Source organism: Gobio gobio (genome assembly GCF_949357685.1).
Source record: "Gobio gobio genome assembly, chromosome: 8".
Taxonomy (NCBI): domain Eukaryota; kingdom Metazoa; phylum Chordata; class Actinopteri; order Cypriniformes; family Gobionidae; genus Gobio; species Gobio gobio.
The window spans coordinates 11,495,366-11,514,566 of NC_137114.1; the positions used below are offsets into that span (position 1 = coordinate 11,495,366).

At 38.3% G+C, this 19,201-nt stretch overlaps 4 protein-coding genes across 4 annotated transcripts; all 4 read right to left on the bottom strand.

Moving 5' to 3' along the window:
* Positions 1-2,907: 2,907 nt before the first annotated feature.
* LOC307130146 (claudin-4-like) lies at positions 2,908-4,615 on the bottom strand (the record flags this gene model as incomplete). Its single annotated transcript, XM_079823057.1, has 1 exon — positions 2,908-4,615. The coding sequence occupies one exon, from the start codon at positions 4,613-4,615 to the stop codon at positions 3,926-3,928; it is 690 nt and encodes a 229-aa protein (XP_079679183.1). The 3' UTR covers positions 2,908-3,925.
* Positions 4,616-11,858: 7,243 nt separating this feature from the next.
* cldnf (claudin f) lies at positions 11,859-14,877 on the bottom strand. Its single transcript, XM_079823055.1, has one exon. It carries the CDS (start codon positions 14,827-14,829, stop codon positions 14,086-14,088), a length of 744 nt encoding a protein of 247 aa, XP_079679181.1. The 5' UTR covers positions 14,830-14,877; the 3' UTR covers positions 11,859-14,085.
* Positions 12,307-14,877, bottom strand: LOC307130153 (claudin-4-like; the record flags this gene model as incomplete). The annotated part of the gene is made up of 1 exon (XM_079823064.1): positions 12,307-14,877. Exon 1 carries the CDS (start codon positions 12,934-12,936, stop codon positions 12,307-12,309), a length of 630 nt encoding a protein of 209 aa, XP_079679190.1. The 5' UTR covers positions 12,937-14,877.
* Positions 14,878-16,401: 1,524 nt separating this feature from the next.
* LOC307130152 (claudin-4-like) lies at positions 16,402-18,219 on the bottom strand (the record flags this gene model as incomplete). Its single annotated transcript, XM_079823063.1, has 1 exon — positions 16,402-18,219. The coding sequence occupies one exon, from the start codon at positions 18,217-18,219 to the stop codon at positions 17,590-17,592; it is 630 nt and encodes a 209-aa protein (XP_079679189.1). The 3' UTR covers positions 16,402-17,589.
* Between the last annotated feature and the right edge of the window lie 982 nt (positions 18,220-19,201).

The window sequence follows — 19,201 nt, forward strand, 5'->3', positions numbered from 1 at the left end:
TTTTACCCTAAGGACCAATTGTGTACCTTTAAAGGTACAGTTATACGTTTTGTTCTTCAAGGAACACAATTGTACCTCCACTGTACTTTTTGTTTCTAAGAGTGTAGTGTGAACTCGGTAAACATGTTTAGAAGCCTCATGATAATATGAAAGCTTTATACAGGTTGAACTCTGTGTTGGTTTATCCATTTTATAAATCCATTTTAAATGTAGTATTTAATCTTAAAATAGAAACATTTTTGGAAAAGTACCGTGACCCACATCCTGTTGTTAATATTCAGACAAATGCCATTGCTAGTTGTCTAACCAGTTTGGGAGGACTTGAAACCAGTTTCAGCAAAACAACTTTTGCTGTGCCAAACCTCCTTTCTTTGAATGAGCTAATTTACCAAAGGTTATGCACAATCTCAGGGATGCATTATGATGTAAGCATGCCCTGGAGGTCTCAAAAGGGCCCATCAACAATATATTCTCCATAGCAACTGTTTATGACCTAGATCCATAATCAGAATTTGACCAAATTCTGATTAATAACATAATATTCTTCTGCATGTAAACATGGCCATTGCCTTCCTTAGAAGAGCTGAAAAACGTTTATTTAGGTATGGTTACAGATTAAAAAAATAGATTTTAACACTCATTTTATTTAATAAATACGTGTGCTGGCTACACTATAAAAAATGCTGGGTTAAAAATAACCCAGGTTGGGTCGAAAATGGACTAACCCAGCAATTGGGTTGTTTTAAGCAAACATTTAACCCAACCGCTGGGTTAAAACAACCCAATTGCTGGGTTAGTCCATTTTCAACCCAACTTGGGTTATTTTTAACCAAGCATTTTGTTTAGTGTAATATTGCACAATTATTTCCATCCACCACTGGGTACACTTTCTCTACTGAGCAGCATCATTTTATTTTTTGGCAGTCAATTCAATTTCACAAGTCACCTTTATTTATATAGCGCTTTATACAAAGCAGATTGTTTCAAAGGTTTTAACCCGCGGCTCGTGTCTTCTGCTGTTAGATCAGCATTAAAGAACCATCTCAACTGTTAAATAACAGATATAAGATTAAAATAATATCGGATATCAGATTTGATTTATTTTAAATAAACACATATTACAGAGATGAAAACTAAACTTAAGTAAGAAATTTACTTTTGCTATGGTTAAATACATGTTCAGTGATATCTTCCAGAGATTTTTTAATTTTGGCGCTAATTTTTCTCTAAATAATGTTGATATGGCAACTAGTAAATACACTAAGTTTTGTCATCCTGGCATGTGTGGAAAGGGTTAAAACATGCGCGTTACAACTAACCCCGCGTTAGGTTGTGCCCCGTTTTCCCCTACCTTCTGCCACATAGTGTCTGCCCACATCTACATCTGGTATGCTCTTTAGAGAGCAAACACAGATGCGCACTGGAGTGTGGGCAACCAACGGCAGAAACATAAATTGGCATCTATGCAGACAATGATAGTGATAATCACAAGTGCCCAAGCAGCCTACAAGTCCAAGAGTGAGTCATTGCATTTGTCCTGCACTTTGTATAACACAGTTCATCCACAAGCCCTCCCAGATGGTCTGCGCAGTGACAATATTGGCTCCGATGAATGCTGTCACCTTCCACATAGGAAGAGCACAAATCATAATAAGCTCCAAGACACCAATAATGGCTAGGCACATCCCACGTAGGAGGGGACATTCTCGCAACCTTGCGAAACATTCCCTAAAAGTTCGCTAAAGGTGATGAAAATCCCAAAATGTATAGGGCATTAGAACATATGGGAAAATATAGATATAGAACATATTTATAGAACATATCCTTGGTCATATTATAACATTTTGGTTATTCTATGGTCACACTGCAACGTTATAAAGAGGACATTTGGGACATTAACAGAACGTTCCCATATGGTTCCCTGTTAGTCAGATGGGGATGTTTCATTCTGGACTTCGCTGCAACATATCTTGTTCAGTGCAGTGGTCCCTATGCTACATTCCCATAACGTTTGCAGGACCAACCTAGAATGTAATTTTTTGGTCCTATTTAGGTCCTTCCATCACGTTTACTGAATGTTTTTAGTACATGTTTGTGTGAATCAATGTACACTGGGCTGCTTTGCAAATGAGGGTCAGTAAAAAACACAGGATTTGCACAGAAGTTGCTTCTCAAAGATGTATTAATACCAACTGTTTGTACAACTTCATATTCAGAACATGTAAGATATGAAGTTGGATCACAAAGAGTTGGTATTCATCCATCTTTGAGCAATCTAGTCCCTTAAAGGTCCTGCAAAAGTTATGGGAATGTAGTGTAGACTAGAAGAGAATGTCCTATAGTAATGGTCCCCTAAACATTCCCAGAACGTCCTGAATGTTCCCTGAAGGTCTGCCAAATAACGTCCCAACCCTTAAAAGAACTCCCCAGGGGGGACCTTCTGAGAACGTAACATTTTCAAATAAAATATGGTCCCCTAAACGTTCCGAAAACATCCTGAATGTTCTGTGAAGGTCCGCGAAAAAACGTTCCCCAACCCTTTAAAAAACTCCACATCGTGACCGTCTCGAAACATTTTGGGAACTTTACCAGGCGACGTCCTTGACACCAACGGGGACGTTCTGAGAATTTGCTTGGCTTTATTTTCTTGTTTGCTCCTCTGTTAATTGTAAATGACTTCAGGTCCTAACCTGTTTTAAGTTTTTCTCAGAAGGGAGTGGTCCAAGTCAGATGGACCTGATACCAGGTTAAACCTGACCAGATTCCACACAGGGAATGTGGATACAGCCGGTTTCTGTGAGATGCACATCAACAAGGAATTATGGGTTGATGACTTGGTTCAAATACAAATGAAGACATCGATCAAAAAGCCTTTGGATATCAACCACAAGCCTTTAGAGTGATTTAGTGATATAGTGCTTTTACACTCATTTTATTTAATACACAAGTTGTTTTTAGCTTACTGGTTAATATTGCAAAATGATTTCTATCCATCAGTAGGTGCTCTATCTCCACTGAGCAGCATCATTTTAACAAAAACAAAACCAATTAAATGTTAAAGTGTTGACATAGCTCTATCATTGCCATAAAATATGAATGTTTCAAAACACAATTCTAATAAACGCACTGTTCCCACAGCTTATTAGGACCACTTGCTGATTTGCTGCGGGCACAAATGCCTGGAGCACAATAAAGTGACAGAATATCATGTAATATCTATTCATCCAATAAACAATAGATTTTTCCTTCACTTCATGTTATGTATGAAACAAATTAATTAGAAACAGACTGAACATGCCTTATAGTTGTTCATTGTTTTCTTTTACAGCAAAATGTTGATGTCTTTTGCAATGAGGATCTTTCCAACATTTGCCAACATCAGTTTTTTAACATGTATTGTATTCTTATATGTGAGAATATTCAGTAATGCCAAGCTATTATAATGAAATGTTGTCAATGCAGTATCAATATGTTGTTTTACAGAACCATTTATTTTAATAACAAAATAAGACAAATTTAATGATCATTGTGCAAAAAATGCTAACTAAAAAAACTTGATATGATTAAGTCACATTTTTTAAAACCATAGACATTGTATTTTATTAACAGTAAGATATCTTTCATTTTCTGATTAATAAAACAATAATTACAAGAATGTCTTGTTTATAAAAAAAACAGATCTGCTTCACTGAGTTCAATTCCACTCATCACATTATACATGCATATTTTTTCTCTTTCAGTGATATGAATATAATCACAGCACAAAAACTCAGTAAATAAACTATATGTCATATCAGACACTGTCCGTCTACTGTTTCTCCTCGGGGGAAAAAGTCCACAGGTGGGAATAAAGAGGTTTTACAAAAAAAAATAATAAAAAAAAATTGTCTTTGATAGTAAAAAGTCTTTGTGTGCTTGATCTCTTTCAGACGTAGGCTTTGCTGGTGGCAACGGACCGTGGCGGCTGAGAGTACTTGGCGCCATAGTTGTCTTCCTTAGGTGGGCAGGAGCTACACATTATACCTCCTCCCAGGATCAGCAGTGCAGCTGCACCAAATCCAATATAGAGAGAAGCCCCAATCTCCCTTCTTTGGGAATCTGTGAGCAAGGGATTGTAGAAATCCCTGATGATGGTGTTAGCTGACCAACAGACGGGGACCAGAACCAGCACTCCAGCAATGATGAAGACTACACCACTAGCGATAGCCACCTTGACCTTTGTGCTTTCACCCTCGACAAAGCTGGTACATTTTCCACCGGCAATCCCAAGGATGATCCCAAGGACACACACAATTATGGAGATGATTACGAGAGCCCGAGCAGCCTGCAAGTCCTGAGGTAAGGCCAAGAGAGAGTCGTAGATTTTGCACTGCATTTGTCCTGTGCTTTGTACCACACAGTTCATCCACAAGCCCTCCCAGAAGATCTGCGCCGTCACAATATTGGAACCAATGAATGCTGTCACTTTCCACATAGGAAGAGCACAAATCACAATAGCTCCGATGAACCCAATAATGCCCAGGGACATGCCCAGGGTCTGTCGACACATAGACACCATTTCTTCTCGTTTGCTTGGCTTCGTTGGCTTGAAAGTATTCGTTCCTCTCTTTATCATAGAAATGTCTTTTGTTCCTAACCTTTATAGTTTTAAGATTTTCTCCAAAGGGAGGAGTCCAAGTTGGATGGACCTGAAACCAGGTTAAACCTGATCAGACTCCACAGCAGGGAATGTGGATAAAGTTCATTTCAGTGAGATGCGCACATGATTACAATACAAATAAACCAGGCATCAGCTGAAAGGATTGGGTTTATATCAACCATAACCCTTTATAGTAATTTAGTGATCCAGTGCTTTTACACCAATTTTATTTAATAAATAACCCTTATGAAAAATAAGTTTATTCAAGTGTGTTAATAGTATCCTTCTTATAAACTAAAAATAAGAAAATATACTTTCAGTCTACTTTTTATGTTCTTCTCAGAAATATACTTAAATTTGCACTTAATGACTTGACTTATATAGTTGAATAAACTATAAGTATATTTGGCCTATACATTTATTAGTATTCAATCTTTTGATCAAGATATAATTAAAAGTATAATTAAGTATTCTTAGTGTACTTGGCTTGTAGTTTTGATTGAGCAGCCAATTAAATATATTTTTCACATAGTTTTACATACAGTCTTATAAACTTAGACTACAATGTTTGAAAATATTGATTTAGTGTAAATACTGGTAATGTACATAGGATTTTACTTCAAATCTACATTACTATTTTTCCCTGCCATTGACTGAATTATCCGGCTATCCGTTTTTTCATTGTTATACAGTAGGGGCTGTTATTATGCATTTTCTGAAAGGGTACAGAATCTCTGGATCAAAACTCGGGTGAAGAAGAAGCAGAAACAAGCAATAGAAGCATTGCTTACGCACATGCAAAACAACTCAATCATCAAACATTACACAGCATATAGATCAAAACTGGAAATGACTGAAGCTTTGAAGGTGTTGATGGACTCGATCTACTCCATCTGTGTTTTAATCATTGTTCTGAAACTGATCCGGATGCATGTTCCGGTCTTTTTGTTAAAATGTTGCTTTTTTAAATGAAACGTACTCACATAACAGTGTTGATAAGTGTTGATGTGTGAAGCTAGAATAAAATGTTTTTTAAATGTAAAGAGTTAAAGGTTGCAAAGATTACATTTGAATCGTTTAATGTAAATCACACAATGTACGCAGAAGATTTGAGACACTTCCTGTTTACAATTTTCTTATGTTACTTTATCACATTGGCATGTGTCTTGGCATGATTTTACATATGTCTGATGGCAGTCACAAGAATCCCCCAGGAAGAGTATTTAAAACATAAAAATGATCAAATCAAAAGATGTCCTAAGACAAATTTATCTGTTAACTTTCATAAGTTTTTTGCCCTGGTAAGACCATCAAAACAGTATAAATCGCACATTCCATCTAAGATGGCTGATTTCCTGTTGGGCAGCATCAGATACAACCAAGTGAACTATTGCTTAATTCAAGAAAGATTGGAATTTGGATTTTTCCCACCTTCTTCAAGGAAATAATGCCGCGTTCCAGGCAACCCGTAACCCGTGTTTTTCCAGCCTTTTCCGTGAAAGTGCATTGGAACGCCAGTCAAACCCGTGACTTCCCAACCCGTGAACTCGTATTAGATCAATGTACTCCCAGTTACGAGCTCCCAGTCACATAGCCCACAAAACAACACTGCATCCTCAAAAATAAGAGTACAAAATTGTACCTTTTAAGATACAAGTGGCCGTCACTGGGGTGGTACCCTCAAGGGTACATTTTTGTACCTCTAAGTCAGGGATAGGCAAGTTCGGTCCTAGAGAGCTGATGTCCTGCAAAGTTTAGCTCAAGCCCTACTAAGCCACCACAGTATAAAACTCATGGCTCCCAGCATGCATTGCAGCATTAAGTATGTCACCATTGTTGAGATTCATATGCTGATTCTTGGTATCTGTGTGGATCTAAACTTATTTCTCCCTAGAATGTATTTAAAAATCAAAATTCAGAATGTCTGAATGTTGTTCCCCAAGGAACAAAAGTGTACCTCCACTGTACCTTCTTTTCTGAGAGTGTGGCAGCCTCTACGGATGCGTAGCCTGGTCCTACCAGACTCTCGTACATTTCCTTTGTACAGAGAGTCTGGCCACTCTCCATTGACAAGTGTTTACTTCCTTGAAGACGGGTACTCTGTTGAAGTTTAAAACTATTGGATCTGGCAAGGGCCACTCGGATCTGCCATAACCAATCACTAACATTTAGTTGTGACGTATGTCATACGCCATTCGCCTTTATTCCTCACATGGAAGTCCATAAAAATAAATGTGCAGCCACCTCAGTGATAAAACCTTGTGCATTCGAGCGAGCTGGAAAATCGTACTTTTCCCAGGACACAACATCATTGCCACCAACAAAACTCAGCAAAGAATATTTTTGCTCCGGCTTTTACTTCTGGATATTCAGCGGTGCCACAACAGAATGAATGGCTTTGCTCGCATCTTTCTCCGCCGCCATTACTGAACTACAACTCAAACTAGCAAACAACATCAACGTCATCGTTCTCAGCCACTCCCTCTGGGCCGGTAAAAATGTGTTCGGAGAAAACCTAGGAATATACCGCAGTCCCAGACGGAGTACTGAAGGAAAATTAAAATTGAGCGGAAGTACGTAGGAGGGCGGAGCCAGGCTAACGGATGCAGTGTTTATGAAACAAATATACAAATAACGTAAAATAAAAGGTATTTCCGTATGTGCCATTTTTTCTCCTTCGTTTCCGCGAAATAAGCAAGGAGCAAGCACTTTTGGCGATATAAATGATTGTAAATGAGCATAAGCCCGGTACGGTCCGCCATGCTTTGTTTACATCTAGCTACCACAATTCCTTGCGCTCAGGCAGTTTAGCATGACTTTGCCTAGGACGCTACTAAGTCGTGAGTCGTGGTTTGAAGTTGTAACTTACGGACTCAAAAACCTGCCTGGAACGCAGCACAACGTCACTTTTAAGATGTCGGCAAGTCCTGCTTCCAATGAGCATAAACGTAATAATAATCTTTAACATTAGACATTAAGTTTATGTAATATGCAGGGCCAGCGCGTAGCCTATTATCCTACCACTCCCACCCCATCCCGCCCCACATCTGTACATGATTACAAAAGATGACTAAATACAGCAGGTGATGGCTAACGATTTTAAAGCCCAACACCCAATTCTGAAAGGTAGGCTTATGAGAGAAAGCAGGGGAAAAGTTATGTGGCTCACCTTATTGTGTGCGTAATATTTATATAGCCTATCCCAGCAAACGTTTGGATGTTTAATGACCGCTGAAAAGACATCCCTCCGACACGTCCTGTCATGGTTGAAAAATATGAAAGTTCCAAAATGAAAGTTGAACGAACATACGTTGAACGTATCTGAATGCATTTTTTCCCGATTTAAGCCGTCCTATTTTTGGCTAGGGACACGTCGTTGCCGTCGGAACAATGTTTGCTGGGATGCCATATATTGATATTAATAATATTTATAACCACGTAGAGCTGTGAATGCGCAAGTGACAGGATTTTGGGTGCACGAACATTGCTTGTGCACGGTCGCTTCACCGCTACTATACTCAGGGGCAGGGGGGTCGTCACTAGTGGGGTGAAAGGTGGGGACAATTATATACTAAATTCAGTAGTTATGCTATATAGTCCTCTACTCTTATGAATCATTATAAAATATACATTTTTATGCCTGATAGTTCAATGAAAACGATGAACGAACAAAAACATGCAATTTAGCTAAAGAAGTATTCCAAATCTCCTCTCTCCCCCTCCCTAAAAATGGTTTAGTCTGATGGGTATTAATTATTTCAGTTTAATCAGCCGAAAACAGCAGAGAAACCCAATAACCGCGAGTCCGACCCCAGCTAGTAAACAGAAAAAAACAATCACAGTTGAGGCTGCTCCGAGAACAGTTGAAGTTAGAAGCAAAGTTACAGTGGAAGTGAAACTGACTGAAAATGTCAGAAAAAAAAATCTGGGTACCAGTAACGTCATGAAAAGGAAAGGAAGGCCGGGAAAATTGGGAAAGTCTATCAAAACGTTCTTTAACAAGATGATGGGATGCCGTGCCCCAATATTTTCGCTGTATACCAGCGCACCGCCCAAATGATTATGCGCTCAAAGTCCCTGCATTTGACTGCAATCATTTTCATTTCTGAATATATATCTCAGCTGTTAAACATCAGACTGACTGGAAAGACATTCTAGGCCTACTATATTGCTAAAAAAAAAGTTTATTTTATCATTTTATCAATTTCTTGTCTTTTGTTGTTATTTTATTTGTTTGTCTTGCATAATTGCTTGATGACTGTAAACGAAGTTATTAATCGCTTAATGCCATTTTTATATAATATTTTATATACAACTTTGTATATTAAATAAGTAAAACGAATAACCTTTACTCGCATTTATGTATTTGTCTGTTTAGTTATTTTGCAAGAAATCCCTATTAGGTGCATGGCACCAGATGTGGGCCCCCATGTCCATATTTTATAGGCCTACCGTTACTGTATAATTATATAACCAGGGGTTAAAGTGGGCCGGAACGGTCCGGGACTGCATTCCGGCACCTCAGATAAATAAATAGATCCAGCAGTCGAGCCGTCTCACCATCGCTGACAAACTCTGTTGGCGCTTTCGCCGCTCTATTGAAGTGATAACGAGCGCCAGGCATCCGCTTTATCCATTTGAATTTGATACAAGCGCAACATCATGTGTACAGTAAAGGCTCTGTGGCGAAACTAGCTGAACCAGACCTCTAGCTCCGACCATGTGAACGGAAGTGTTGAGGTAAACTATAGGCTGCCTACACGACTGTAATCATGGCCATAGTCAGCTATGAGGTCGCCGTGGTCTAGACCTCGGTATTTTTCAGAGGTGTAACAAATTTTGTAAAATAATTTCATCAGATTAGGCATAAGATGATGAATGTGTGTGTACATATTGTGAATTAATTTATTAAACGTATTTACCTAGCGTTTGTAGCCTTCAGTGAATTAACTTAGAAAATGCTTTATAAAATATAGGCTAAATATCAGTTAACTCCTTTACTTTTTTTCACCGACACAAACGAAAATGAAAAGACTATCAAGAGCAAGAGCTCAGCTTTTTGAGGGGAAGAGACCGGGCAAAAGAAAGAGTGATGGAAATGAGAGAATGATGAAATGAGGAGAGAGCAGGTATTACAGATAATCTACTGCCCAATAACATGGTTTTAAAAACTTTTATTTTGTATTTTTTAAACCTTCAACCATCTTAAAATGCACATGACGATTTGACGATTTAGTTTTTTAAAAATACGAATTATTTCTGTGGTAGAAAACGTTGTGCACCAAGATCGGCTACTTTGGCCCTTAGGTTTGTTATAGCCCCAGGGCCCTACATGTTCTCAATCCAGGCCTGGTTGCAGTGGAGTTAAAAGGACAAATCAAATCACAGTACCAGTCAATATGGGAGCTATTTTGACTGGATTTTGACAGAATAGCCACAATATTTGGACAATCATACATTGTTGTTTTGTTGTTGTTGTTGTTTCTTATGTTTTATGATACAGAAAAACTTTCGATTCTGCATTTTGACATTGACTCTGCAATAGTTCTATCTAGGTTGTGAATTGTTTCTGTTTTAGTTGTGTCTTCAGCCATTTTGGTGTGTTACATTTGAATCAGTTTTGGACCTTCCATTTTTATGTTTGAATTTACATTGTGAAAAACAAGGTTGTGTTCCATATTGTGGTGCTCAGCAATTTTAACATAGTATCGTCATCATATCAGTGTAGATGTAGATGGACCACAGTCTTTCGTTTGCATCTCAAAGATCATGTTTAATTGTGAGGACTGCGACTGTTTTGCCTAGAGAGCGGCAGTTGAGCTTGTGCCGGTTCCGGTAATATGCCTTCGTTTTTGTTTTTCGTCTACTGTTTTCAAAGCGATTTTATGTTGCTAACATTTTTGCCGTAGTTGATAAAAAAAACGTGATATTCTCTCATTGTGTGGTGGCAAAATCATGTGGTCAACGTGAATGTGACCTCTGATTGCCTGAAACTTACTGAGGTCTGAAGTGGGACATTTCATTTGGGATATTCCCATGTCCAACATCGTCTGCAACGCTGCTTCAGAAAAAATGCAACAATGAGTAATTACAGACATTGTAAATTATTTTGTCAAAATGGCAGAAATATCACAAATATGTACATATGTAATATCACTTGTAATATGATTAGCTTGCTTTTTCCCTTTTGACCAATTGGTGGCGCTTTTATCAAATTATTTTAGTGTGGTCAGTGTGAGGTGACAATGACACACACAGTTTGGTGGCAATATGCTAAAGTGTTACAGACATACAGCCTCAGTATCAGCTTGGTTAGCATGCCTACAATTTCATTGATGTATAATTTTAGAATGGCTTTCCCTATTGAAAAACTTTTGAATTACTTTTTATTGGCATGGTCTGAAGATGATCTGGGCCAATTTTGGTGAAATTCAGACCAGCGAAAAAGTAGGTTTTCAAAGAAATCCAAAATGGCGGAAAGAAAATTCGACCAAATATGGCATAATTTGTATCATTGTTCTCGGTATTACTCAAGGCCAAGTTTCATTAAAATAAGCAAACTTAATCAAACATATTTTTTTTGAAATTTCATCATAAAATTTGACCAAAGGGTGGTGCTGTTTCAAAACTTCAGGGCATGGTCCTGATTACACATACAGAGTTTCGTAATGGTATGCTAAGGCATTCGTAAAATATAGCATTTTACAACAAAATACTGTACTGTAGTAAGTGCTGATTTCAGTGTTTTATTCAATTATAGCACCACCAAGTGGTGCAATTAATCGATTGGAATAATATTAGATTTTTGAAAAAAAAAAATTTAACGCTAAATCACAACGTTGGACAAACCATAAAGCGAAACATAGCATGTTTGGTATCGTTGAATTCGGCAAGGATTCAGGAATCTACCCAGACGATTGCTGTAAAAAAAAAGTCAACCACATCCAAAGTTATAAGCATGTATATATAGATTTTTTTACCACTAGGTGGCGCTGACCCAAAACTTCTCAGGCTCTTTCAGGGCATGGCGCTGATGACCGATACCAAGTTTCATAATGATATGCTAATGTGTTCATAAAATACAGAATTTTACAACAAAATTCTAAATGGGCGACTTCCAAAATGGCTGATATAGGAAAATTTGCTTGAAATGTTTTCTTTAATGTGAGAATATTCAGTATTGTCAAACTATTATTATGAGATGATGTCAATGCAGTATCAATAAAGAACCATTTATTTTTATAACAAAATAGTAAGAAAAAATGTAATGATCAAGACATCTGTGCAAAAATGCTAATTTATGTAACAAAAAAATCGTAGACATTGTACTTTATTAACAGTTAGATATCTTTAATTTTCTGATTAATGAAACTATTCCTATTGTCATATTAAACATAAATTGCAAGAATGGATTGTTTATAAAAAAAAACAGATCTGCTTCACTGAGTTCAATTCCTCTCATCACATTATACATGCACATTTTTCTCTTTCAGTGATCAGTATATAATCACAGCAATAAAAACTCAGTAAATAAACTATATGTCATATCAGACATTGTTCTTCTACTGTTTCTCCTCGGGGGAAAAAGTCCACAGGTGGGAATAAAGAGGTTTTACAGAAAAAAAAGAGTCTTTGCAAGTAAAAAGTCTTTGTGTGCTTGATCTCTTTCAGACGTAGGCTTTGCTGGTGGCAACGGACCGTGGCTGAGAGTACTTGGCGCCATAGTTGTCTTCCTTAGGTGGGCAGGAGCTACACAGTATACCTCCTCCCAGGATCAGCAGTGCAGCTGCACCCCATCCAAGATAGAGAGAAGCCCCAATCTCCCTTCTTTGGGCATCTGTGAGCAAGGGATTGTAGAAATCCCTGACGATGGTGTTAGCTGACCAACAGACGGGAACCAGAACCAGCACTCCAGCAATGATGAAGATTACACCACTAGCGATAGCCACCTTGACCTTTGTGCTTTCACCCTCGACAAAGCTGGTACATTTCCCACCGGCAATCCCAAGGATGATCCCAAAGATGCTCACAACAATGGCGATGACCACAAGAGCCCGAGCAGCCTGCAAGTCCTGAGGTAAGGCCAAGAGAGAGTCGTAGATTTTGCACTGCATTTGTCCTGTGCTTTGGATCACACAGTTCATCCACAAGCCCTCCCAGATGGTCTGCGCAGTCACAATATTGGCTCCAATGAATGCTGTCACTTTCCACATAGGAAGAGCACAAATCACAATAGCTCCGATGAACCCAATAATGCCCAGGGACATGCCCAGCATCTGTCGACACATAGACACCATTTCTTCTCGTTTGCTTGGCTTCGTTGGGTTGAAAGAGTTCACTCCTCTCCTTATCGTAGAAATGGCTTCTAGCCCTAACCTTCAGAGTTTTAAGATTTTCTCTCTGAAGGGAGGAGTCCAAGTTGGATGGACCTGAAACCAGGTTAAGGTGAATTTTCAAGCCTGACCAGATTCCTCAGAAGGGAATGTTGATACAGTGGCTAGTTTCGATGAGATGCGCATTGACAAGGAACTGAACAATAGCAATGTCACAAATACAAATGGCCAAGTCATTAACCGAAACGATTGGGTAGGTATCATCCGCAAGCCTTGTTGAGACTCCAAACAAAACAAAAAAATGTGACACTAAAAATAGAGCTATTTGTGTTTTGATGGCAGGACGAATTAAACGCTTCTTGAATATTATTTTTCAGTTTGCTTTCTTTTCTTACTAATGTTAAAAACGAAGCCAATGCTACACTTAACAAATGCGGTCATTTCCTGTTTCGTGATAGCATTCCTGGTACTTTCCAAGTAGAATTCACAAAACAATTACATCAACGCTTCTCTGAAAACTAATGGGGCTTTTTAATCATATTTTCTCATTTTTAACTGGTTGGCAGCTGGGCGAAAAAGGTTTATTGCTCAAGTTTCAATTAATCAACTAATGATGGATAAATTCATAAATGACAATATCAGATCATTTATAATAATCCAGAAAATTGTTTATTGACAATTTTTAAGTTTATTGATAATTTATAAAAATCAGAAGCTTCATTGTCAAAACATTCCTCTGTGGAGACGCAATCAAATGTACAGATTCTTAAAAATAAAAATAAAAACATAAGAAAAGGATTGATTTACAAAAAGTGAACAACACAACAGTACCGACAAATTTCACCTACTGTGTTGAAACATACATTCATATGGCAATTAGCAATACAACATTTTAGAACAACTGGAATGAGTGGAGGAAGTGGACAAACAAGTTTTATCTCCATTCACAGGGTAGCGAAGAATAAGACACTGCAAGCAAGTTACTAAATAGAGTTGTTGTTGTTGGATATATACATTTTATTCAATCAAACACTGAATTAAGTACAGATTTCATTCAAAAATATTGAGGAGCACTGTTCTGGAAGGTGTCAGTCAAAAAAAATGGTCCATTAGCTAAAGATATTGTCCCGGAACAGATGAGTAAGCTGGGGCTGGATAAGGTTTGTTAGGAAGGTAACTTCCAGCATATGCTGCATTAGGTGCATATGTGTTGGCAGGCATGTAAGTTCCAGGAGGCCCATACATAGGTCCTTGGTAGGGGTACATGCCTGGGTAATTTGGATACATATCTTCTCTCGGTGGACAGGAAGTACACAGGATGATCCCTCCAAACAGAAGAAGAGCTGAGGCGCCCCAGCCAATGTATATGGATGACCCAAGCTCTCTCTTTTGTGTCTCGATTGTGAGAACATTCTGGAAATCTGAGATGGTGACAGCCGAGGACCAGCAGACCGGAATAAGACAGGCGACTCCAGCTATAATGCAGAGGATGCCACCCAGGATCAGCACTTTGGCCATGGAGGACTCTTTCTTCAGACAGCTACTGCACTGGCCACCCACGAACGTCAAGAGCATTCCAATGGCGCCGATCACTATTGCGATGATGGTCAGCGCACGTGCCGCTTGCAAGTCCTGGGTCAGTCGCATTATTGAGTCTGTGACTTTACATTGCATCTGTCCTGTGCTCTGCATTACACAGTTCATCCACAAGCCGTCCCAGACAATCTGGCCCGTGACAATGTTGGCACCAATGTACGTGGTGACACGCCACATGGGAATACCACAACAGACACATATACCAAAAAAACCAATAAAGCACAGGGTCTGGCCAGCAATCTCTTTAGCAATCCTTCCCATGGTTTTGTCGCAATCAAAAGCAGCTGTGGGTCTGGTCGTAATCCATCTGTGTCTGAGAAACAAGCAGGAAGTGATGGCCTGTTTGACGCAGATCCTCGTTTGGGAGGAGCCTTGCAGAGCTGTTTGTTAAATCCTGCTGAACAAGATCCTTAAAATATGCAGCCTCAGTGTTTTCAGTGAAGACGCATATAGCTGCTTTCAAAACAATTTCAGTCTTGTCTCTCTTGTGTCAAAGATATGTCCTCACACTCACATTTTGAAAAATTGTGAAAACTGACAATTACATATTGGCTCAATAAATTACTTCCAAAAATTACCCCCATGTAAAAAGATGCATTGTACTAATTAAAGCTTAATTTATATTCACCAAACATATTTAATTGTGCTCAGTCAATCTATCAAGTCGAAGTGAACATCCAAAAAACTGTGTATGCATGCACAAAATGCGCCGAGCCAGCCGGTGCTGGAGAACGAAACAAACATTCCCAAAAGAATACAGGCATACATCGTCACAAGTTTCAAGACATTATGGTGAGTATTGAGCACTGAAATGATTCTCCAAAGTTTTGCTTTAGGACCCGGTATAAAGTTTAAAAGGCATTTTGTATAATAACATTGTGTTTTCCCTGTTTTTTACATCTACTGACACAAGTCTAAAAATTAAATCAGACATAAATCAAGCATTTTGCGTTAGTTCAGCCGGAAAACATAGTCAAGCTCCGCTATCACCTGATTGGCAATTCCAACCCCGCCCATATCAGCTGATCCGATTCCTATGCACTCAATTGTCAACTTTGAGAGTTTGAGCGGTTCAGTCTGCCTGCTTCCACACTGCTTCTTCTTAACCCCTCCTCCTTAAACTTGTGTTTAACTTAATGCCATTCTGTTGTCATTGATGCATGCTCTGTTCTCAATGGGGGGATTTACGCTATCCTCCCAGTTTAAAATGGGAGGTTGTGCCCTGAAGCTGCTGCTGTTCCCTGTCTTGGCTCTTCATGGAGCTCATGATAAGGATGGGGAATTTAGAACAGAGCCATACCGCCAAATGTAACTTTTGCAAAATATACCAATAAGAAATTTACTAAAAGTTTGTCTATGGTATTTTTGACTTAAGTGGTCCTGACTGAACTTCTGCTCTGTCACTTGCCAGATGTGATGCAGGGGAACTTTGCCATTTTTAACCCATGCAGTGCCGTTTTTGAAAGTTTTCTTCACCACATCAATCCTGTTATGCAGAAGATTTCTTGAATGTATTCAGTGTTTTTCCTGATTTAAAATAAGGTATTTCCACCAAATATCCTGTGTTGGAATTGATTTGTTTTTAAAGTGATGTGATAAAATGTCAACCTCTTGTCTTTGCTCTGCATTTTGCTTAATGTATGTTTTTCATAAGTGGTTTTTCTTTTGGGACAGTGAGAAATACAATTGCTACTACAATTTTAAATATTTAATTGGACATGGTTTGGTAAACTACATTTTTCCATTGGCTCAACATATTATTTCTGTTAACAGACTGTTCCACAATTGCTAAAATTCAATTCACAGAAATTCAATTTAGCCACTAGAAATGTTTAAGTTGGAGAGGTTTTAATTTTTTTGACAGTGCAGATGAGTGGAAATTAATTACAAATGAATGAATACTGCTTTTTAACACACTATTTAAAATGAAATATATATTTGAAAGAGGTGAAATGCTGTAAAAAACAAAACAAAACAAAACAAAAACAGTACATTATTACAGTACATGTTTTAATAAAATGTAAAAAAAAAAAAAAAAAGAAAAGAAATTTTGTCTTGAGCTTAAGCAGTGTTTAACAGACAAAGTAACAGATTGTTTTTGCAATGTTTACACTTTATTTTGGGTAGAAAAGTTATAACACATATTACAGAATATTCCAAGCCTTGAGTTTCCATTACTGAAATTACAATCTCACTAATAATATGCAGTTACAACTGTTTCACAGAGCAACGCCAGTCCAATGAATGTGGAACATGTCACTTAAAAATACTATATTAAAGAGGCCAGTGCATACATCATATGCTAAATATTTAAACAGAGCCAAGAGAGAAATATTCTGATATTTTGATGATTAGGCTTCAGAATTTGCCATCAGATTTAAACTTATTTATTTTTTAGAGAAAACATTGTAAAAGTATGTTGGAAGTGTTCTGTTGCCCAAGAGCTTATGAACTATATGATATATGCTTTAATTTATACCCTACATCACAATCTGAAGACTTGGGAAGCATTCTTATTTATTGATGCTAGTACATTATGACAAAAAAACACAATACACATGACAAATTATAGAATAAATACAAAAGGTATTATTGTAGACATTTTTAAATAAATAAACCTATTTATATTCCCAACGTAAAAGCTGCAATATATACATTTATGCATTTGACCAACTATCCAAAGGGACTTGCATTGCATTTATTAAGGTATACATTATAGCGGTTCAAGCATTTCCAGAGAATCAAACCCATCAGATGCTGCTAGCACTTTGCTCTATTGTTTGAGCTACTGGAATACCCACATAAAGAAGTAAAGTACTTTCATTTTACAGGAAAGTACTAGGTGATATATGTAGTGGCATACTTCATCTATTTTCAGAAGAAATGTATTGCTAGGAAGAAGGGAAATGTTACACTATTACATGTAAAAAGTAATTCTACAGATTAATTGTTGACATACAGTAATTCGATCTGCAGTTACTTGAGTGTGCATTTTAAGGCCTGTCATATGGGTTCTGCATCTCAGACAAATTCTCTAGTAGAACTGGACCTCACAGCGGAGAACTTGGGGTTGTAGATGCGTTCGTGCTTCGGTGGGCAGCTCCAACAAAGTATTCCTCCTCCCAGTAAGAGCAACCCAGCAGATCCCCAGCCGATATACAGAGCTGCACCCAACTCTCTTCGCTGGGCCTCCACCATCAGTGGATTATAGAAGTTCTGGATGATCGTGTTTGCTGACCACGACACTGGGATCAGACAAAGAAGTCCAGAGACGAGGAAGAGAATCCCTGCAATGATGCATGCCTTTGCTTTAGACCCGGGGTCCTCAATACAGTTGGTGCACTTCCCACCAGCCATAGAAATTATGATTCCAAAGAGTCCCGTCAAAATGGAGATGATGATCATGGCCCGGCCCGCTTGAAGGTCAGAACTGAGTGCCAGCATGGAGTCATAGACTTTACACTGCATTTGTCCAGTGCTCTGCACCACACAGTTCATCCACATGCCCTCCCAGATGGTCTGTGCTGTGACAATGTTGGCTCCAATAAATGCAGACACCCTCCACTGGGGCAAAGCACACACGACAATGACCCCCAGCCAACCCAGCATGGCTGTGGCCATGCCCATAATCTGGAGTCCTTGGGAGACCATTTTAAATCACAAGCCTGCCTTTACAGTGGTAAAGTAGCCAAAAGTGTGCAAACCAGACATGTTTGCTCTTTATAGGAAAAGTCTGAAAAGGCGGAGTTTGTTTGTCCTGAGCTGATGATTTCTATGGAGAGCCCACATGACTTCGCATTTGGCTGCTTACACTATAAACACAAAACAAGAGAAACTGGCAAAGCACAGCAGAACTTCGAGGTCCTTCAAGGTCAGTTAAAAAATAACATTTCAAAATGACCTTGCACTGCTCAAAGGAACTGTGAAAAGATATGGCCATTAGATGGGTGATTATGGTTGAAAATATTTATTGTATACTCTCTTTACAATTTTTTATGATATGTAGATGATACAACAAACAAAATTGCAAGAAATTGTAAACAAAATGCCAATCCGATCTCACGTCAATTCGTATGTATTTGACGAGTTGCCCAATTGAAACGAATGACCTACCCCTAACCCTGTCCCTAAACCTACCCGTCACTGCGGTTTAGACAAATCTTACGAATTCATACGAGTGAGGTCGTACAAATATGTTCGTATTGGTTGTGAGATAGCGTTGAAAACGCACACTAACCATAACGTTCCTTATCGAAACCCTAAACCTAGCCATGATTGTAACAGGGAAACAACTTTTTTTTTTAATGATTTATGTACATGATCACATCTGTACTCTAAAAATGCTGGGTTGTTTCAACCCATGTTTGTGTCAAATAAGCACAAACCCAACCGTTGGGGTTAAAAATGTAATAAAACAAACGGTTGGGTCTATATTTGACCTAAAAATGGGTTAAAACAACCCAACATTTTTAGAGTGTGCTATCCCACCAAGGATGCCAAAATTTGTGTGAATCGTAATTATTTTGATATGTTGAAACAATATTTTATTTTTTTCTGCTCCTGGTTAGATACAGGAGACTGGGATCAGTTACTGTAAACTTTTACTCCATTTACTTGGTAGGTTTATTTTTTT

Coding starts and splice junctions, on each gene's coding strand:
- cldnf (XM_079823055.1), bottom strand. CDS start 14,829: ATGGGAAGGATTGCTAAAGAGATTGCTGGCCAGACCCTGTGCTTTATT.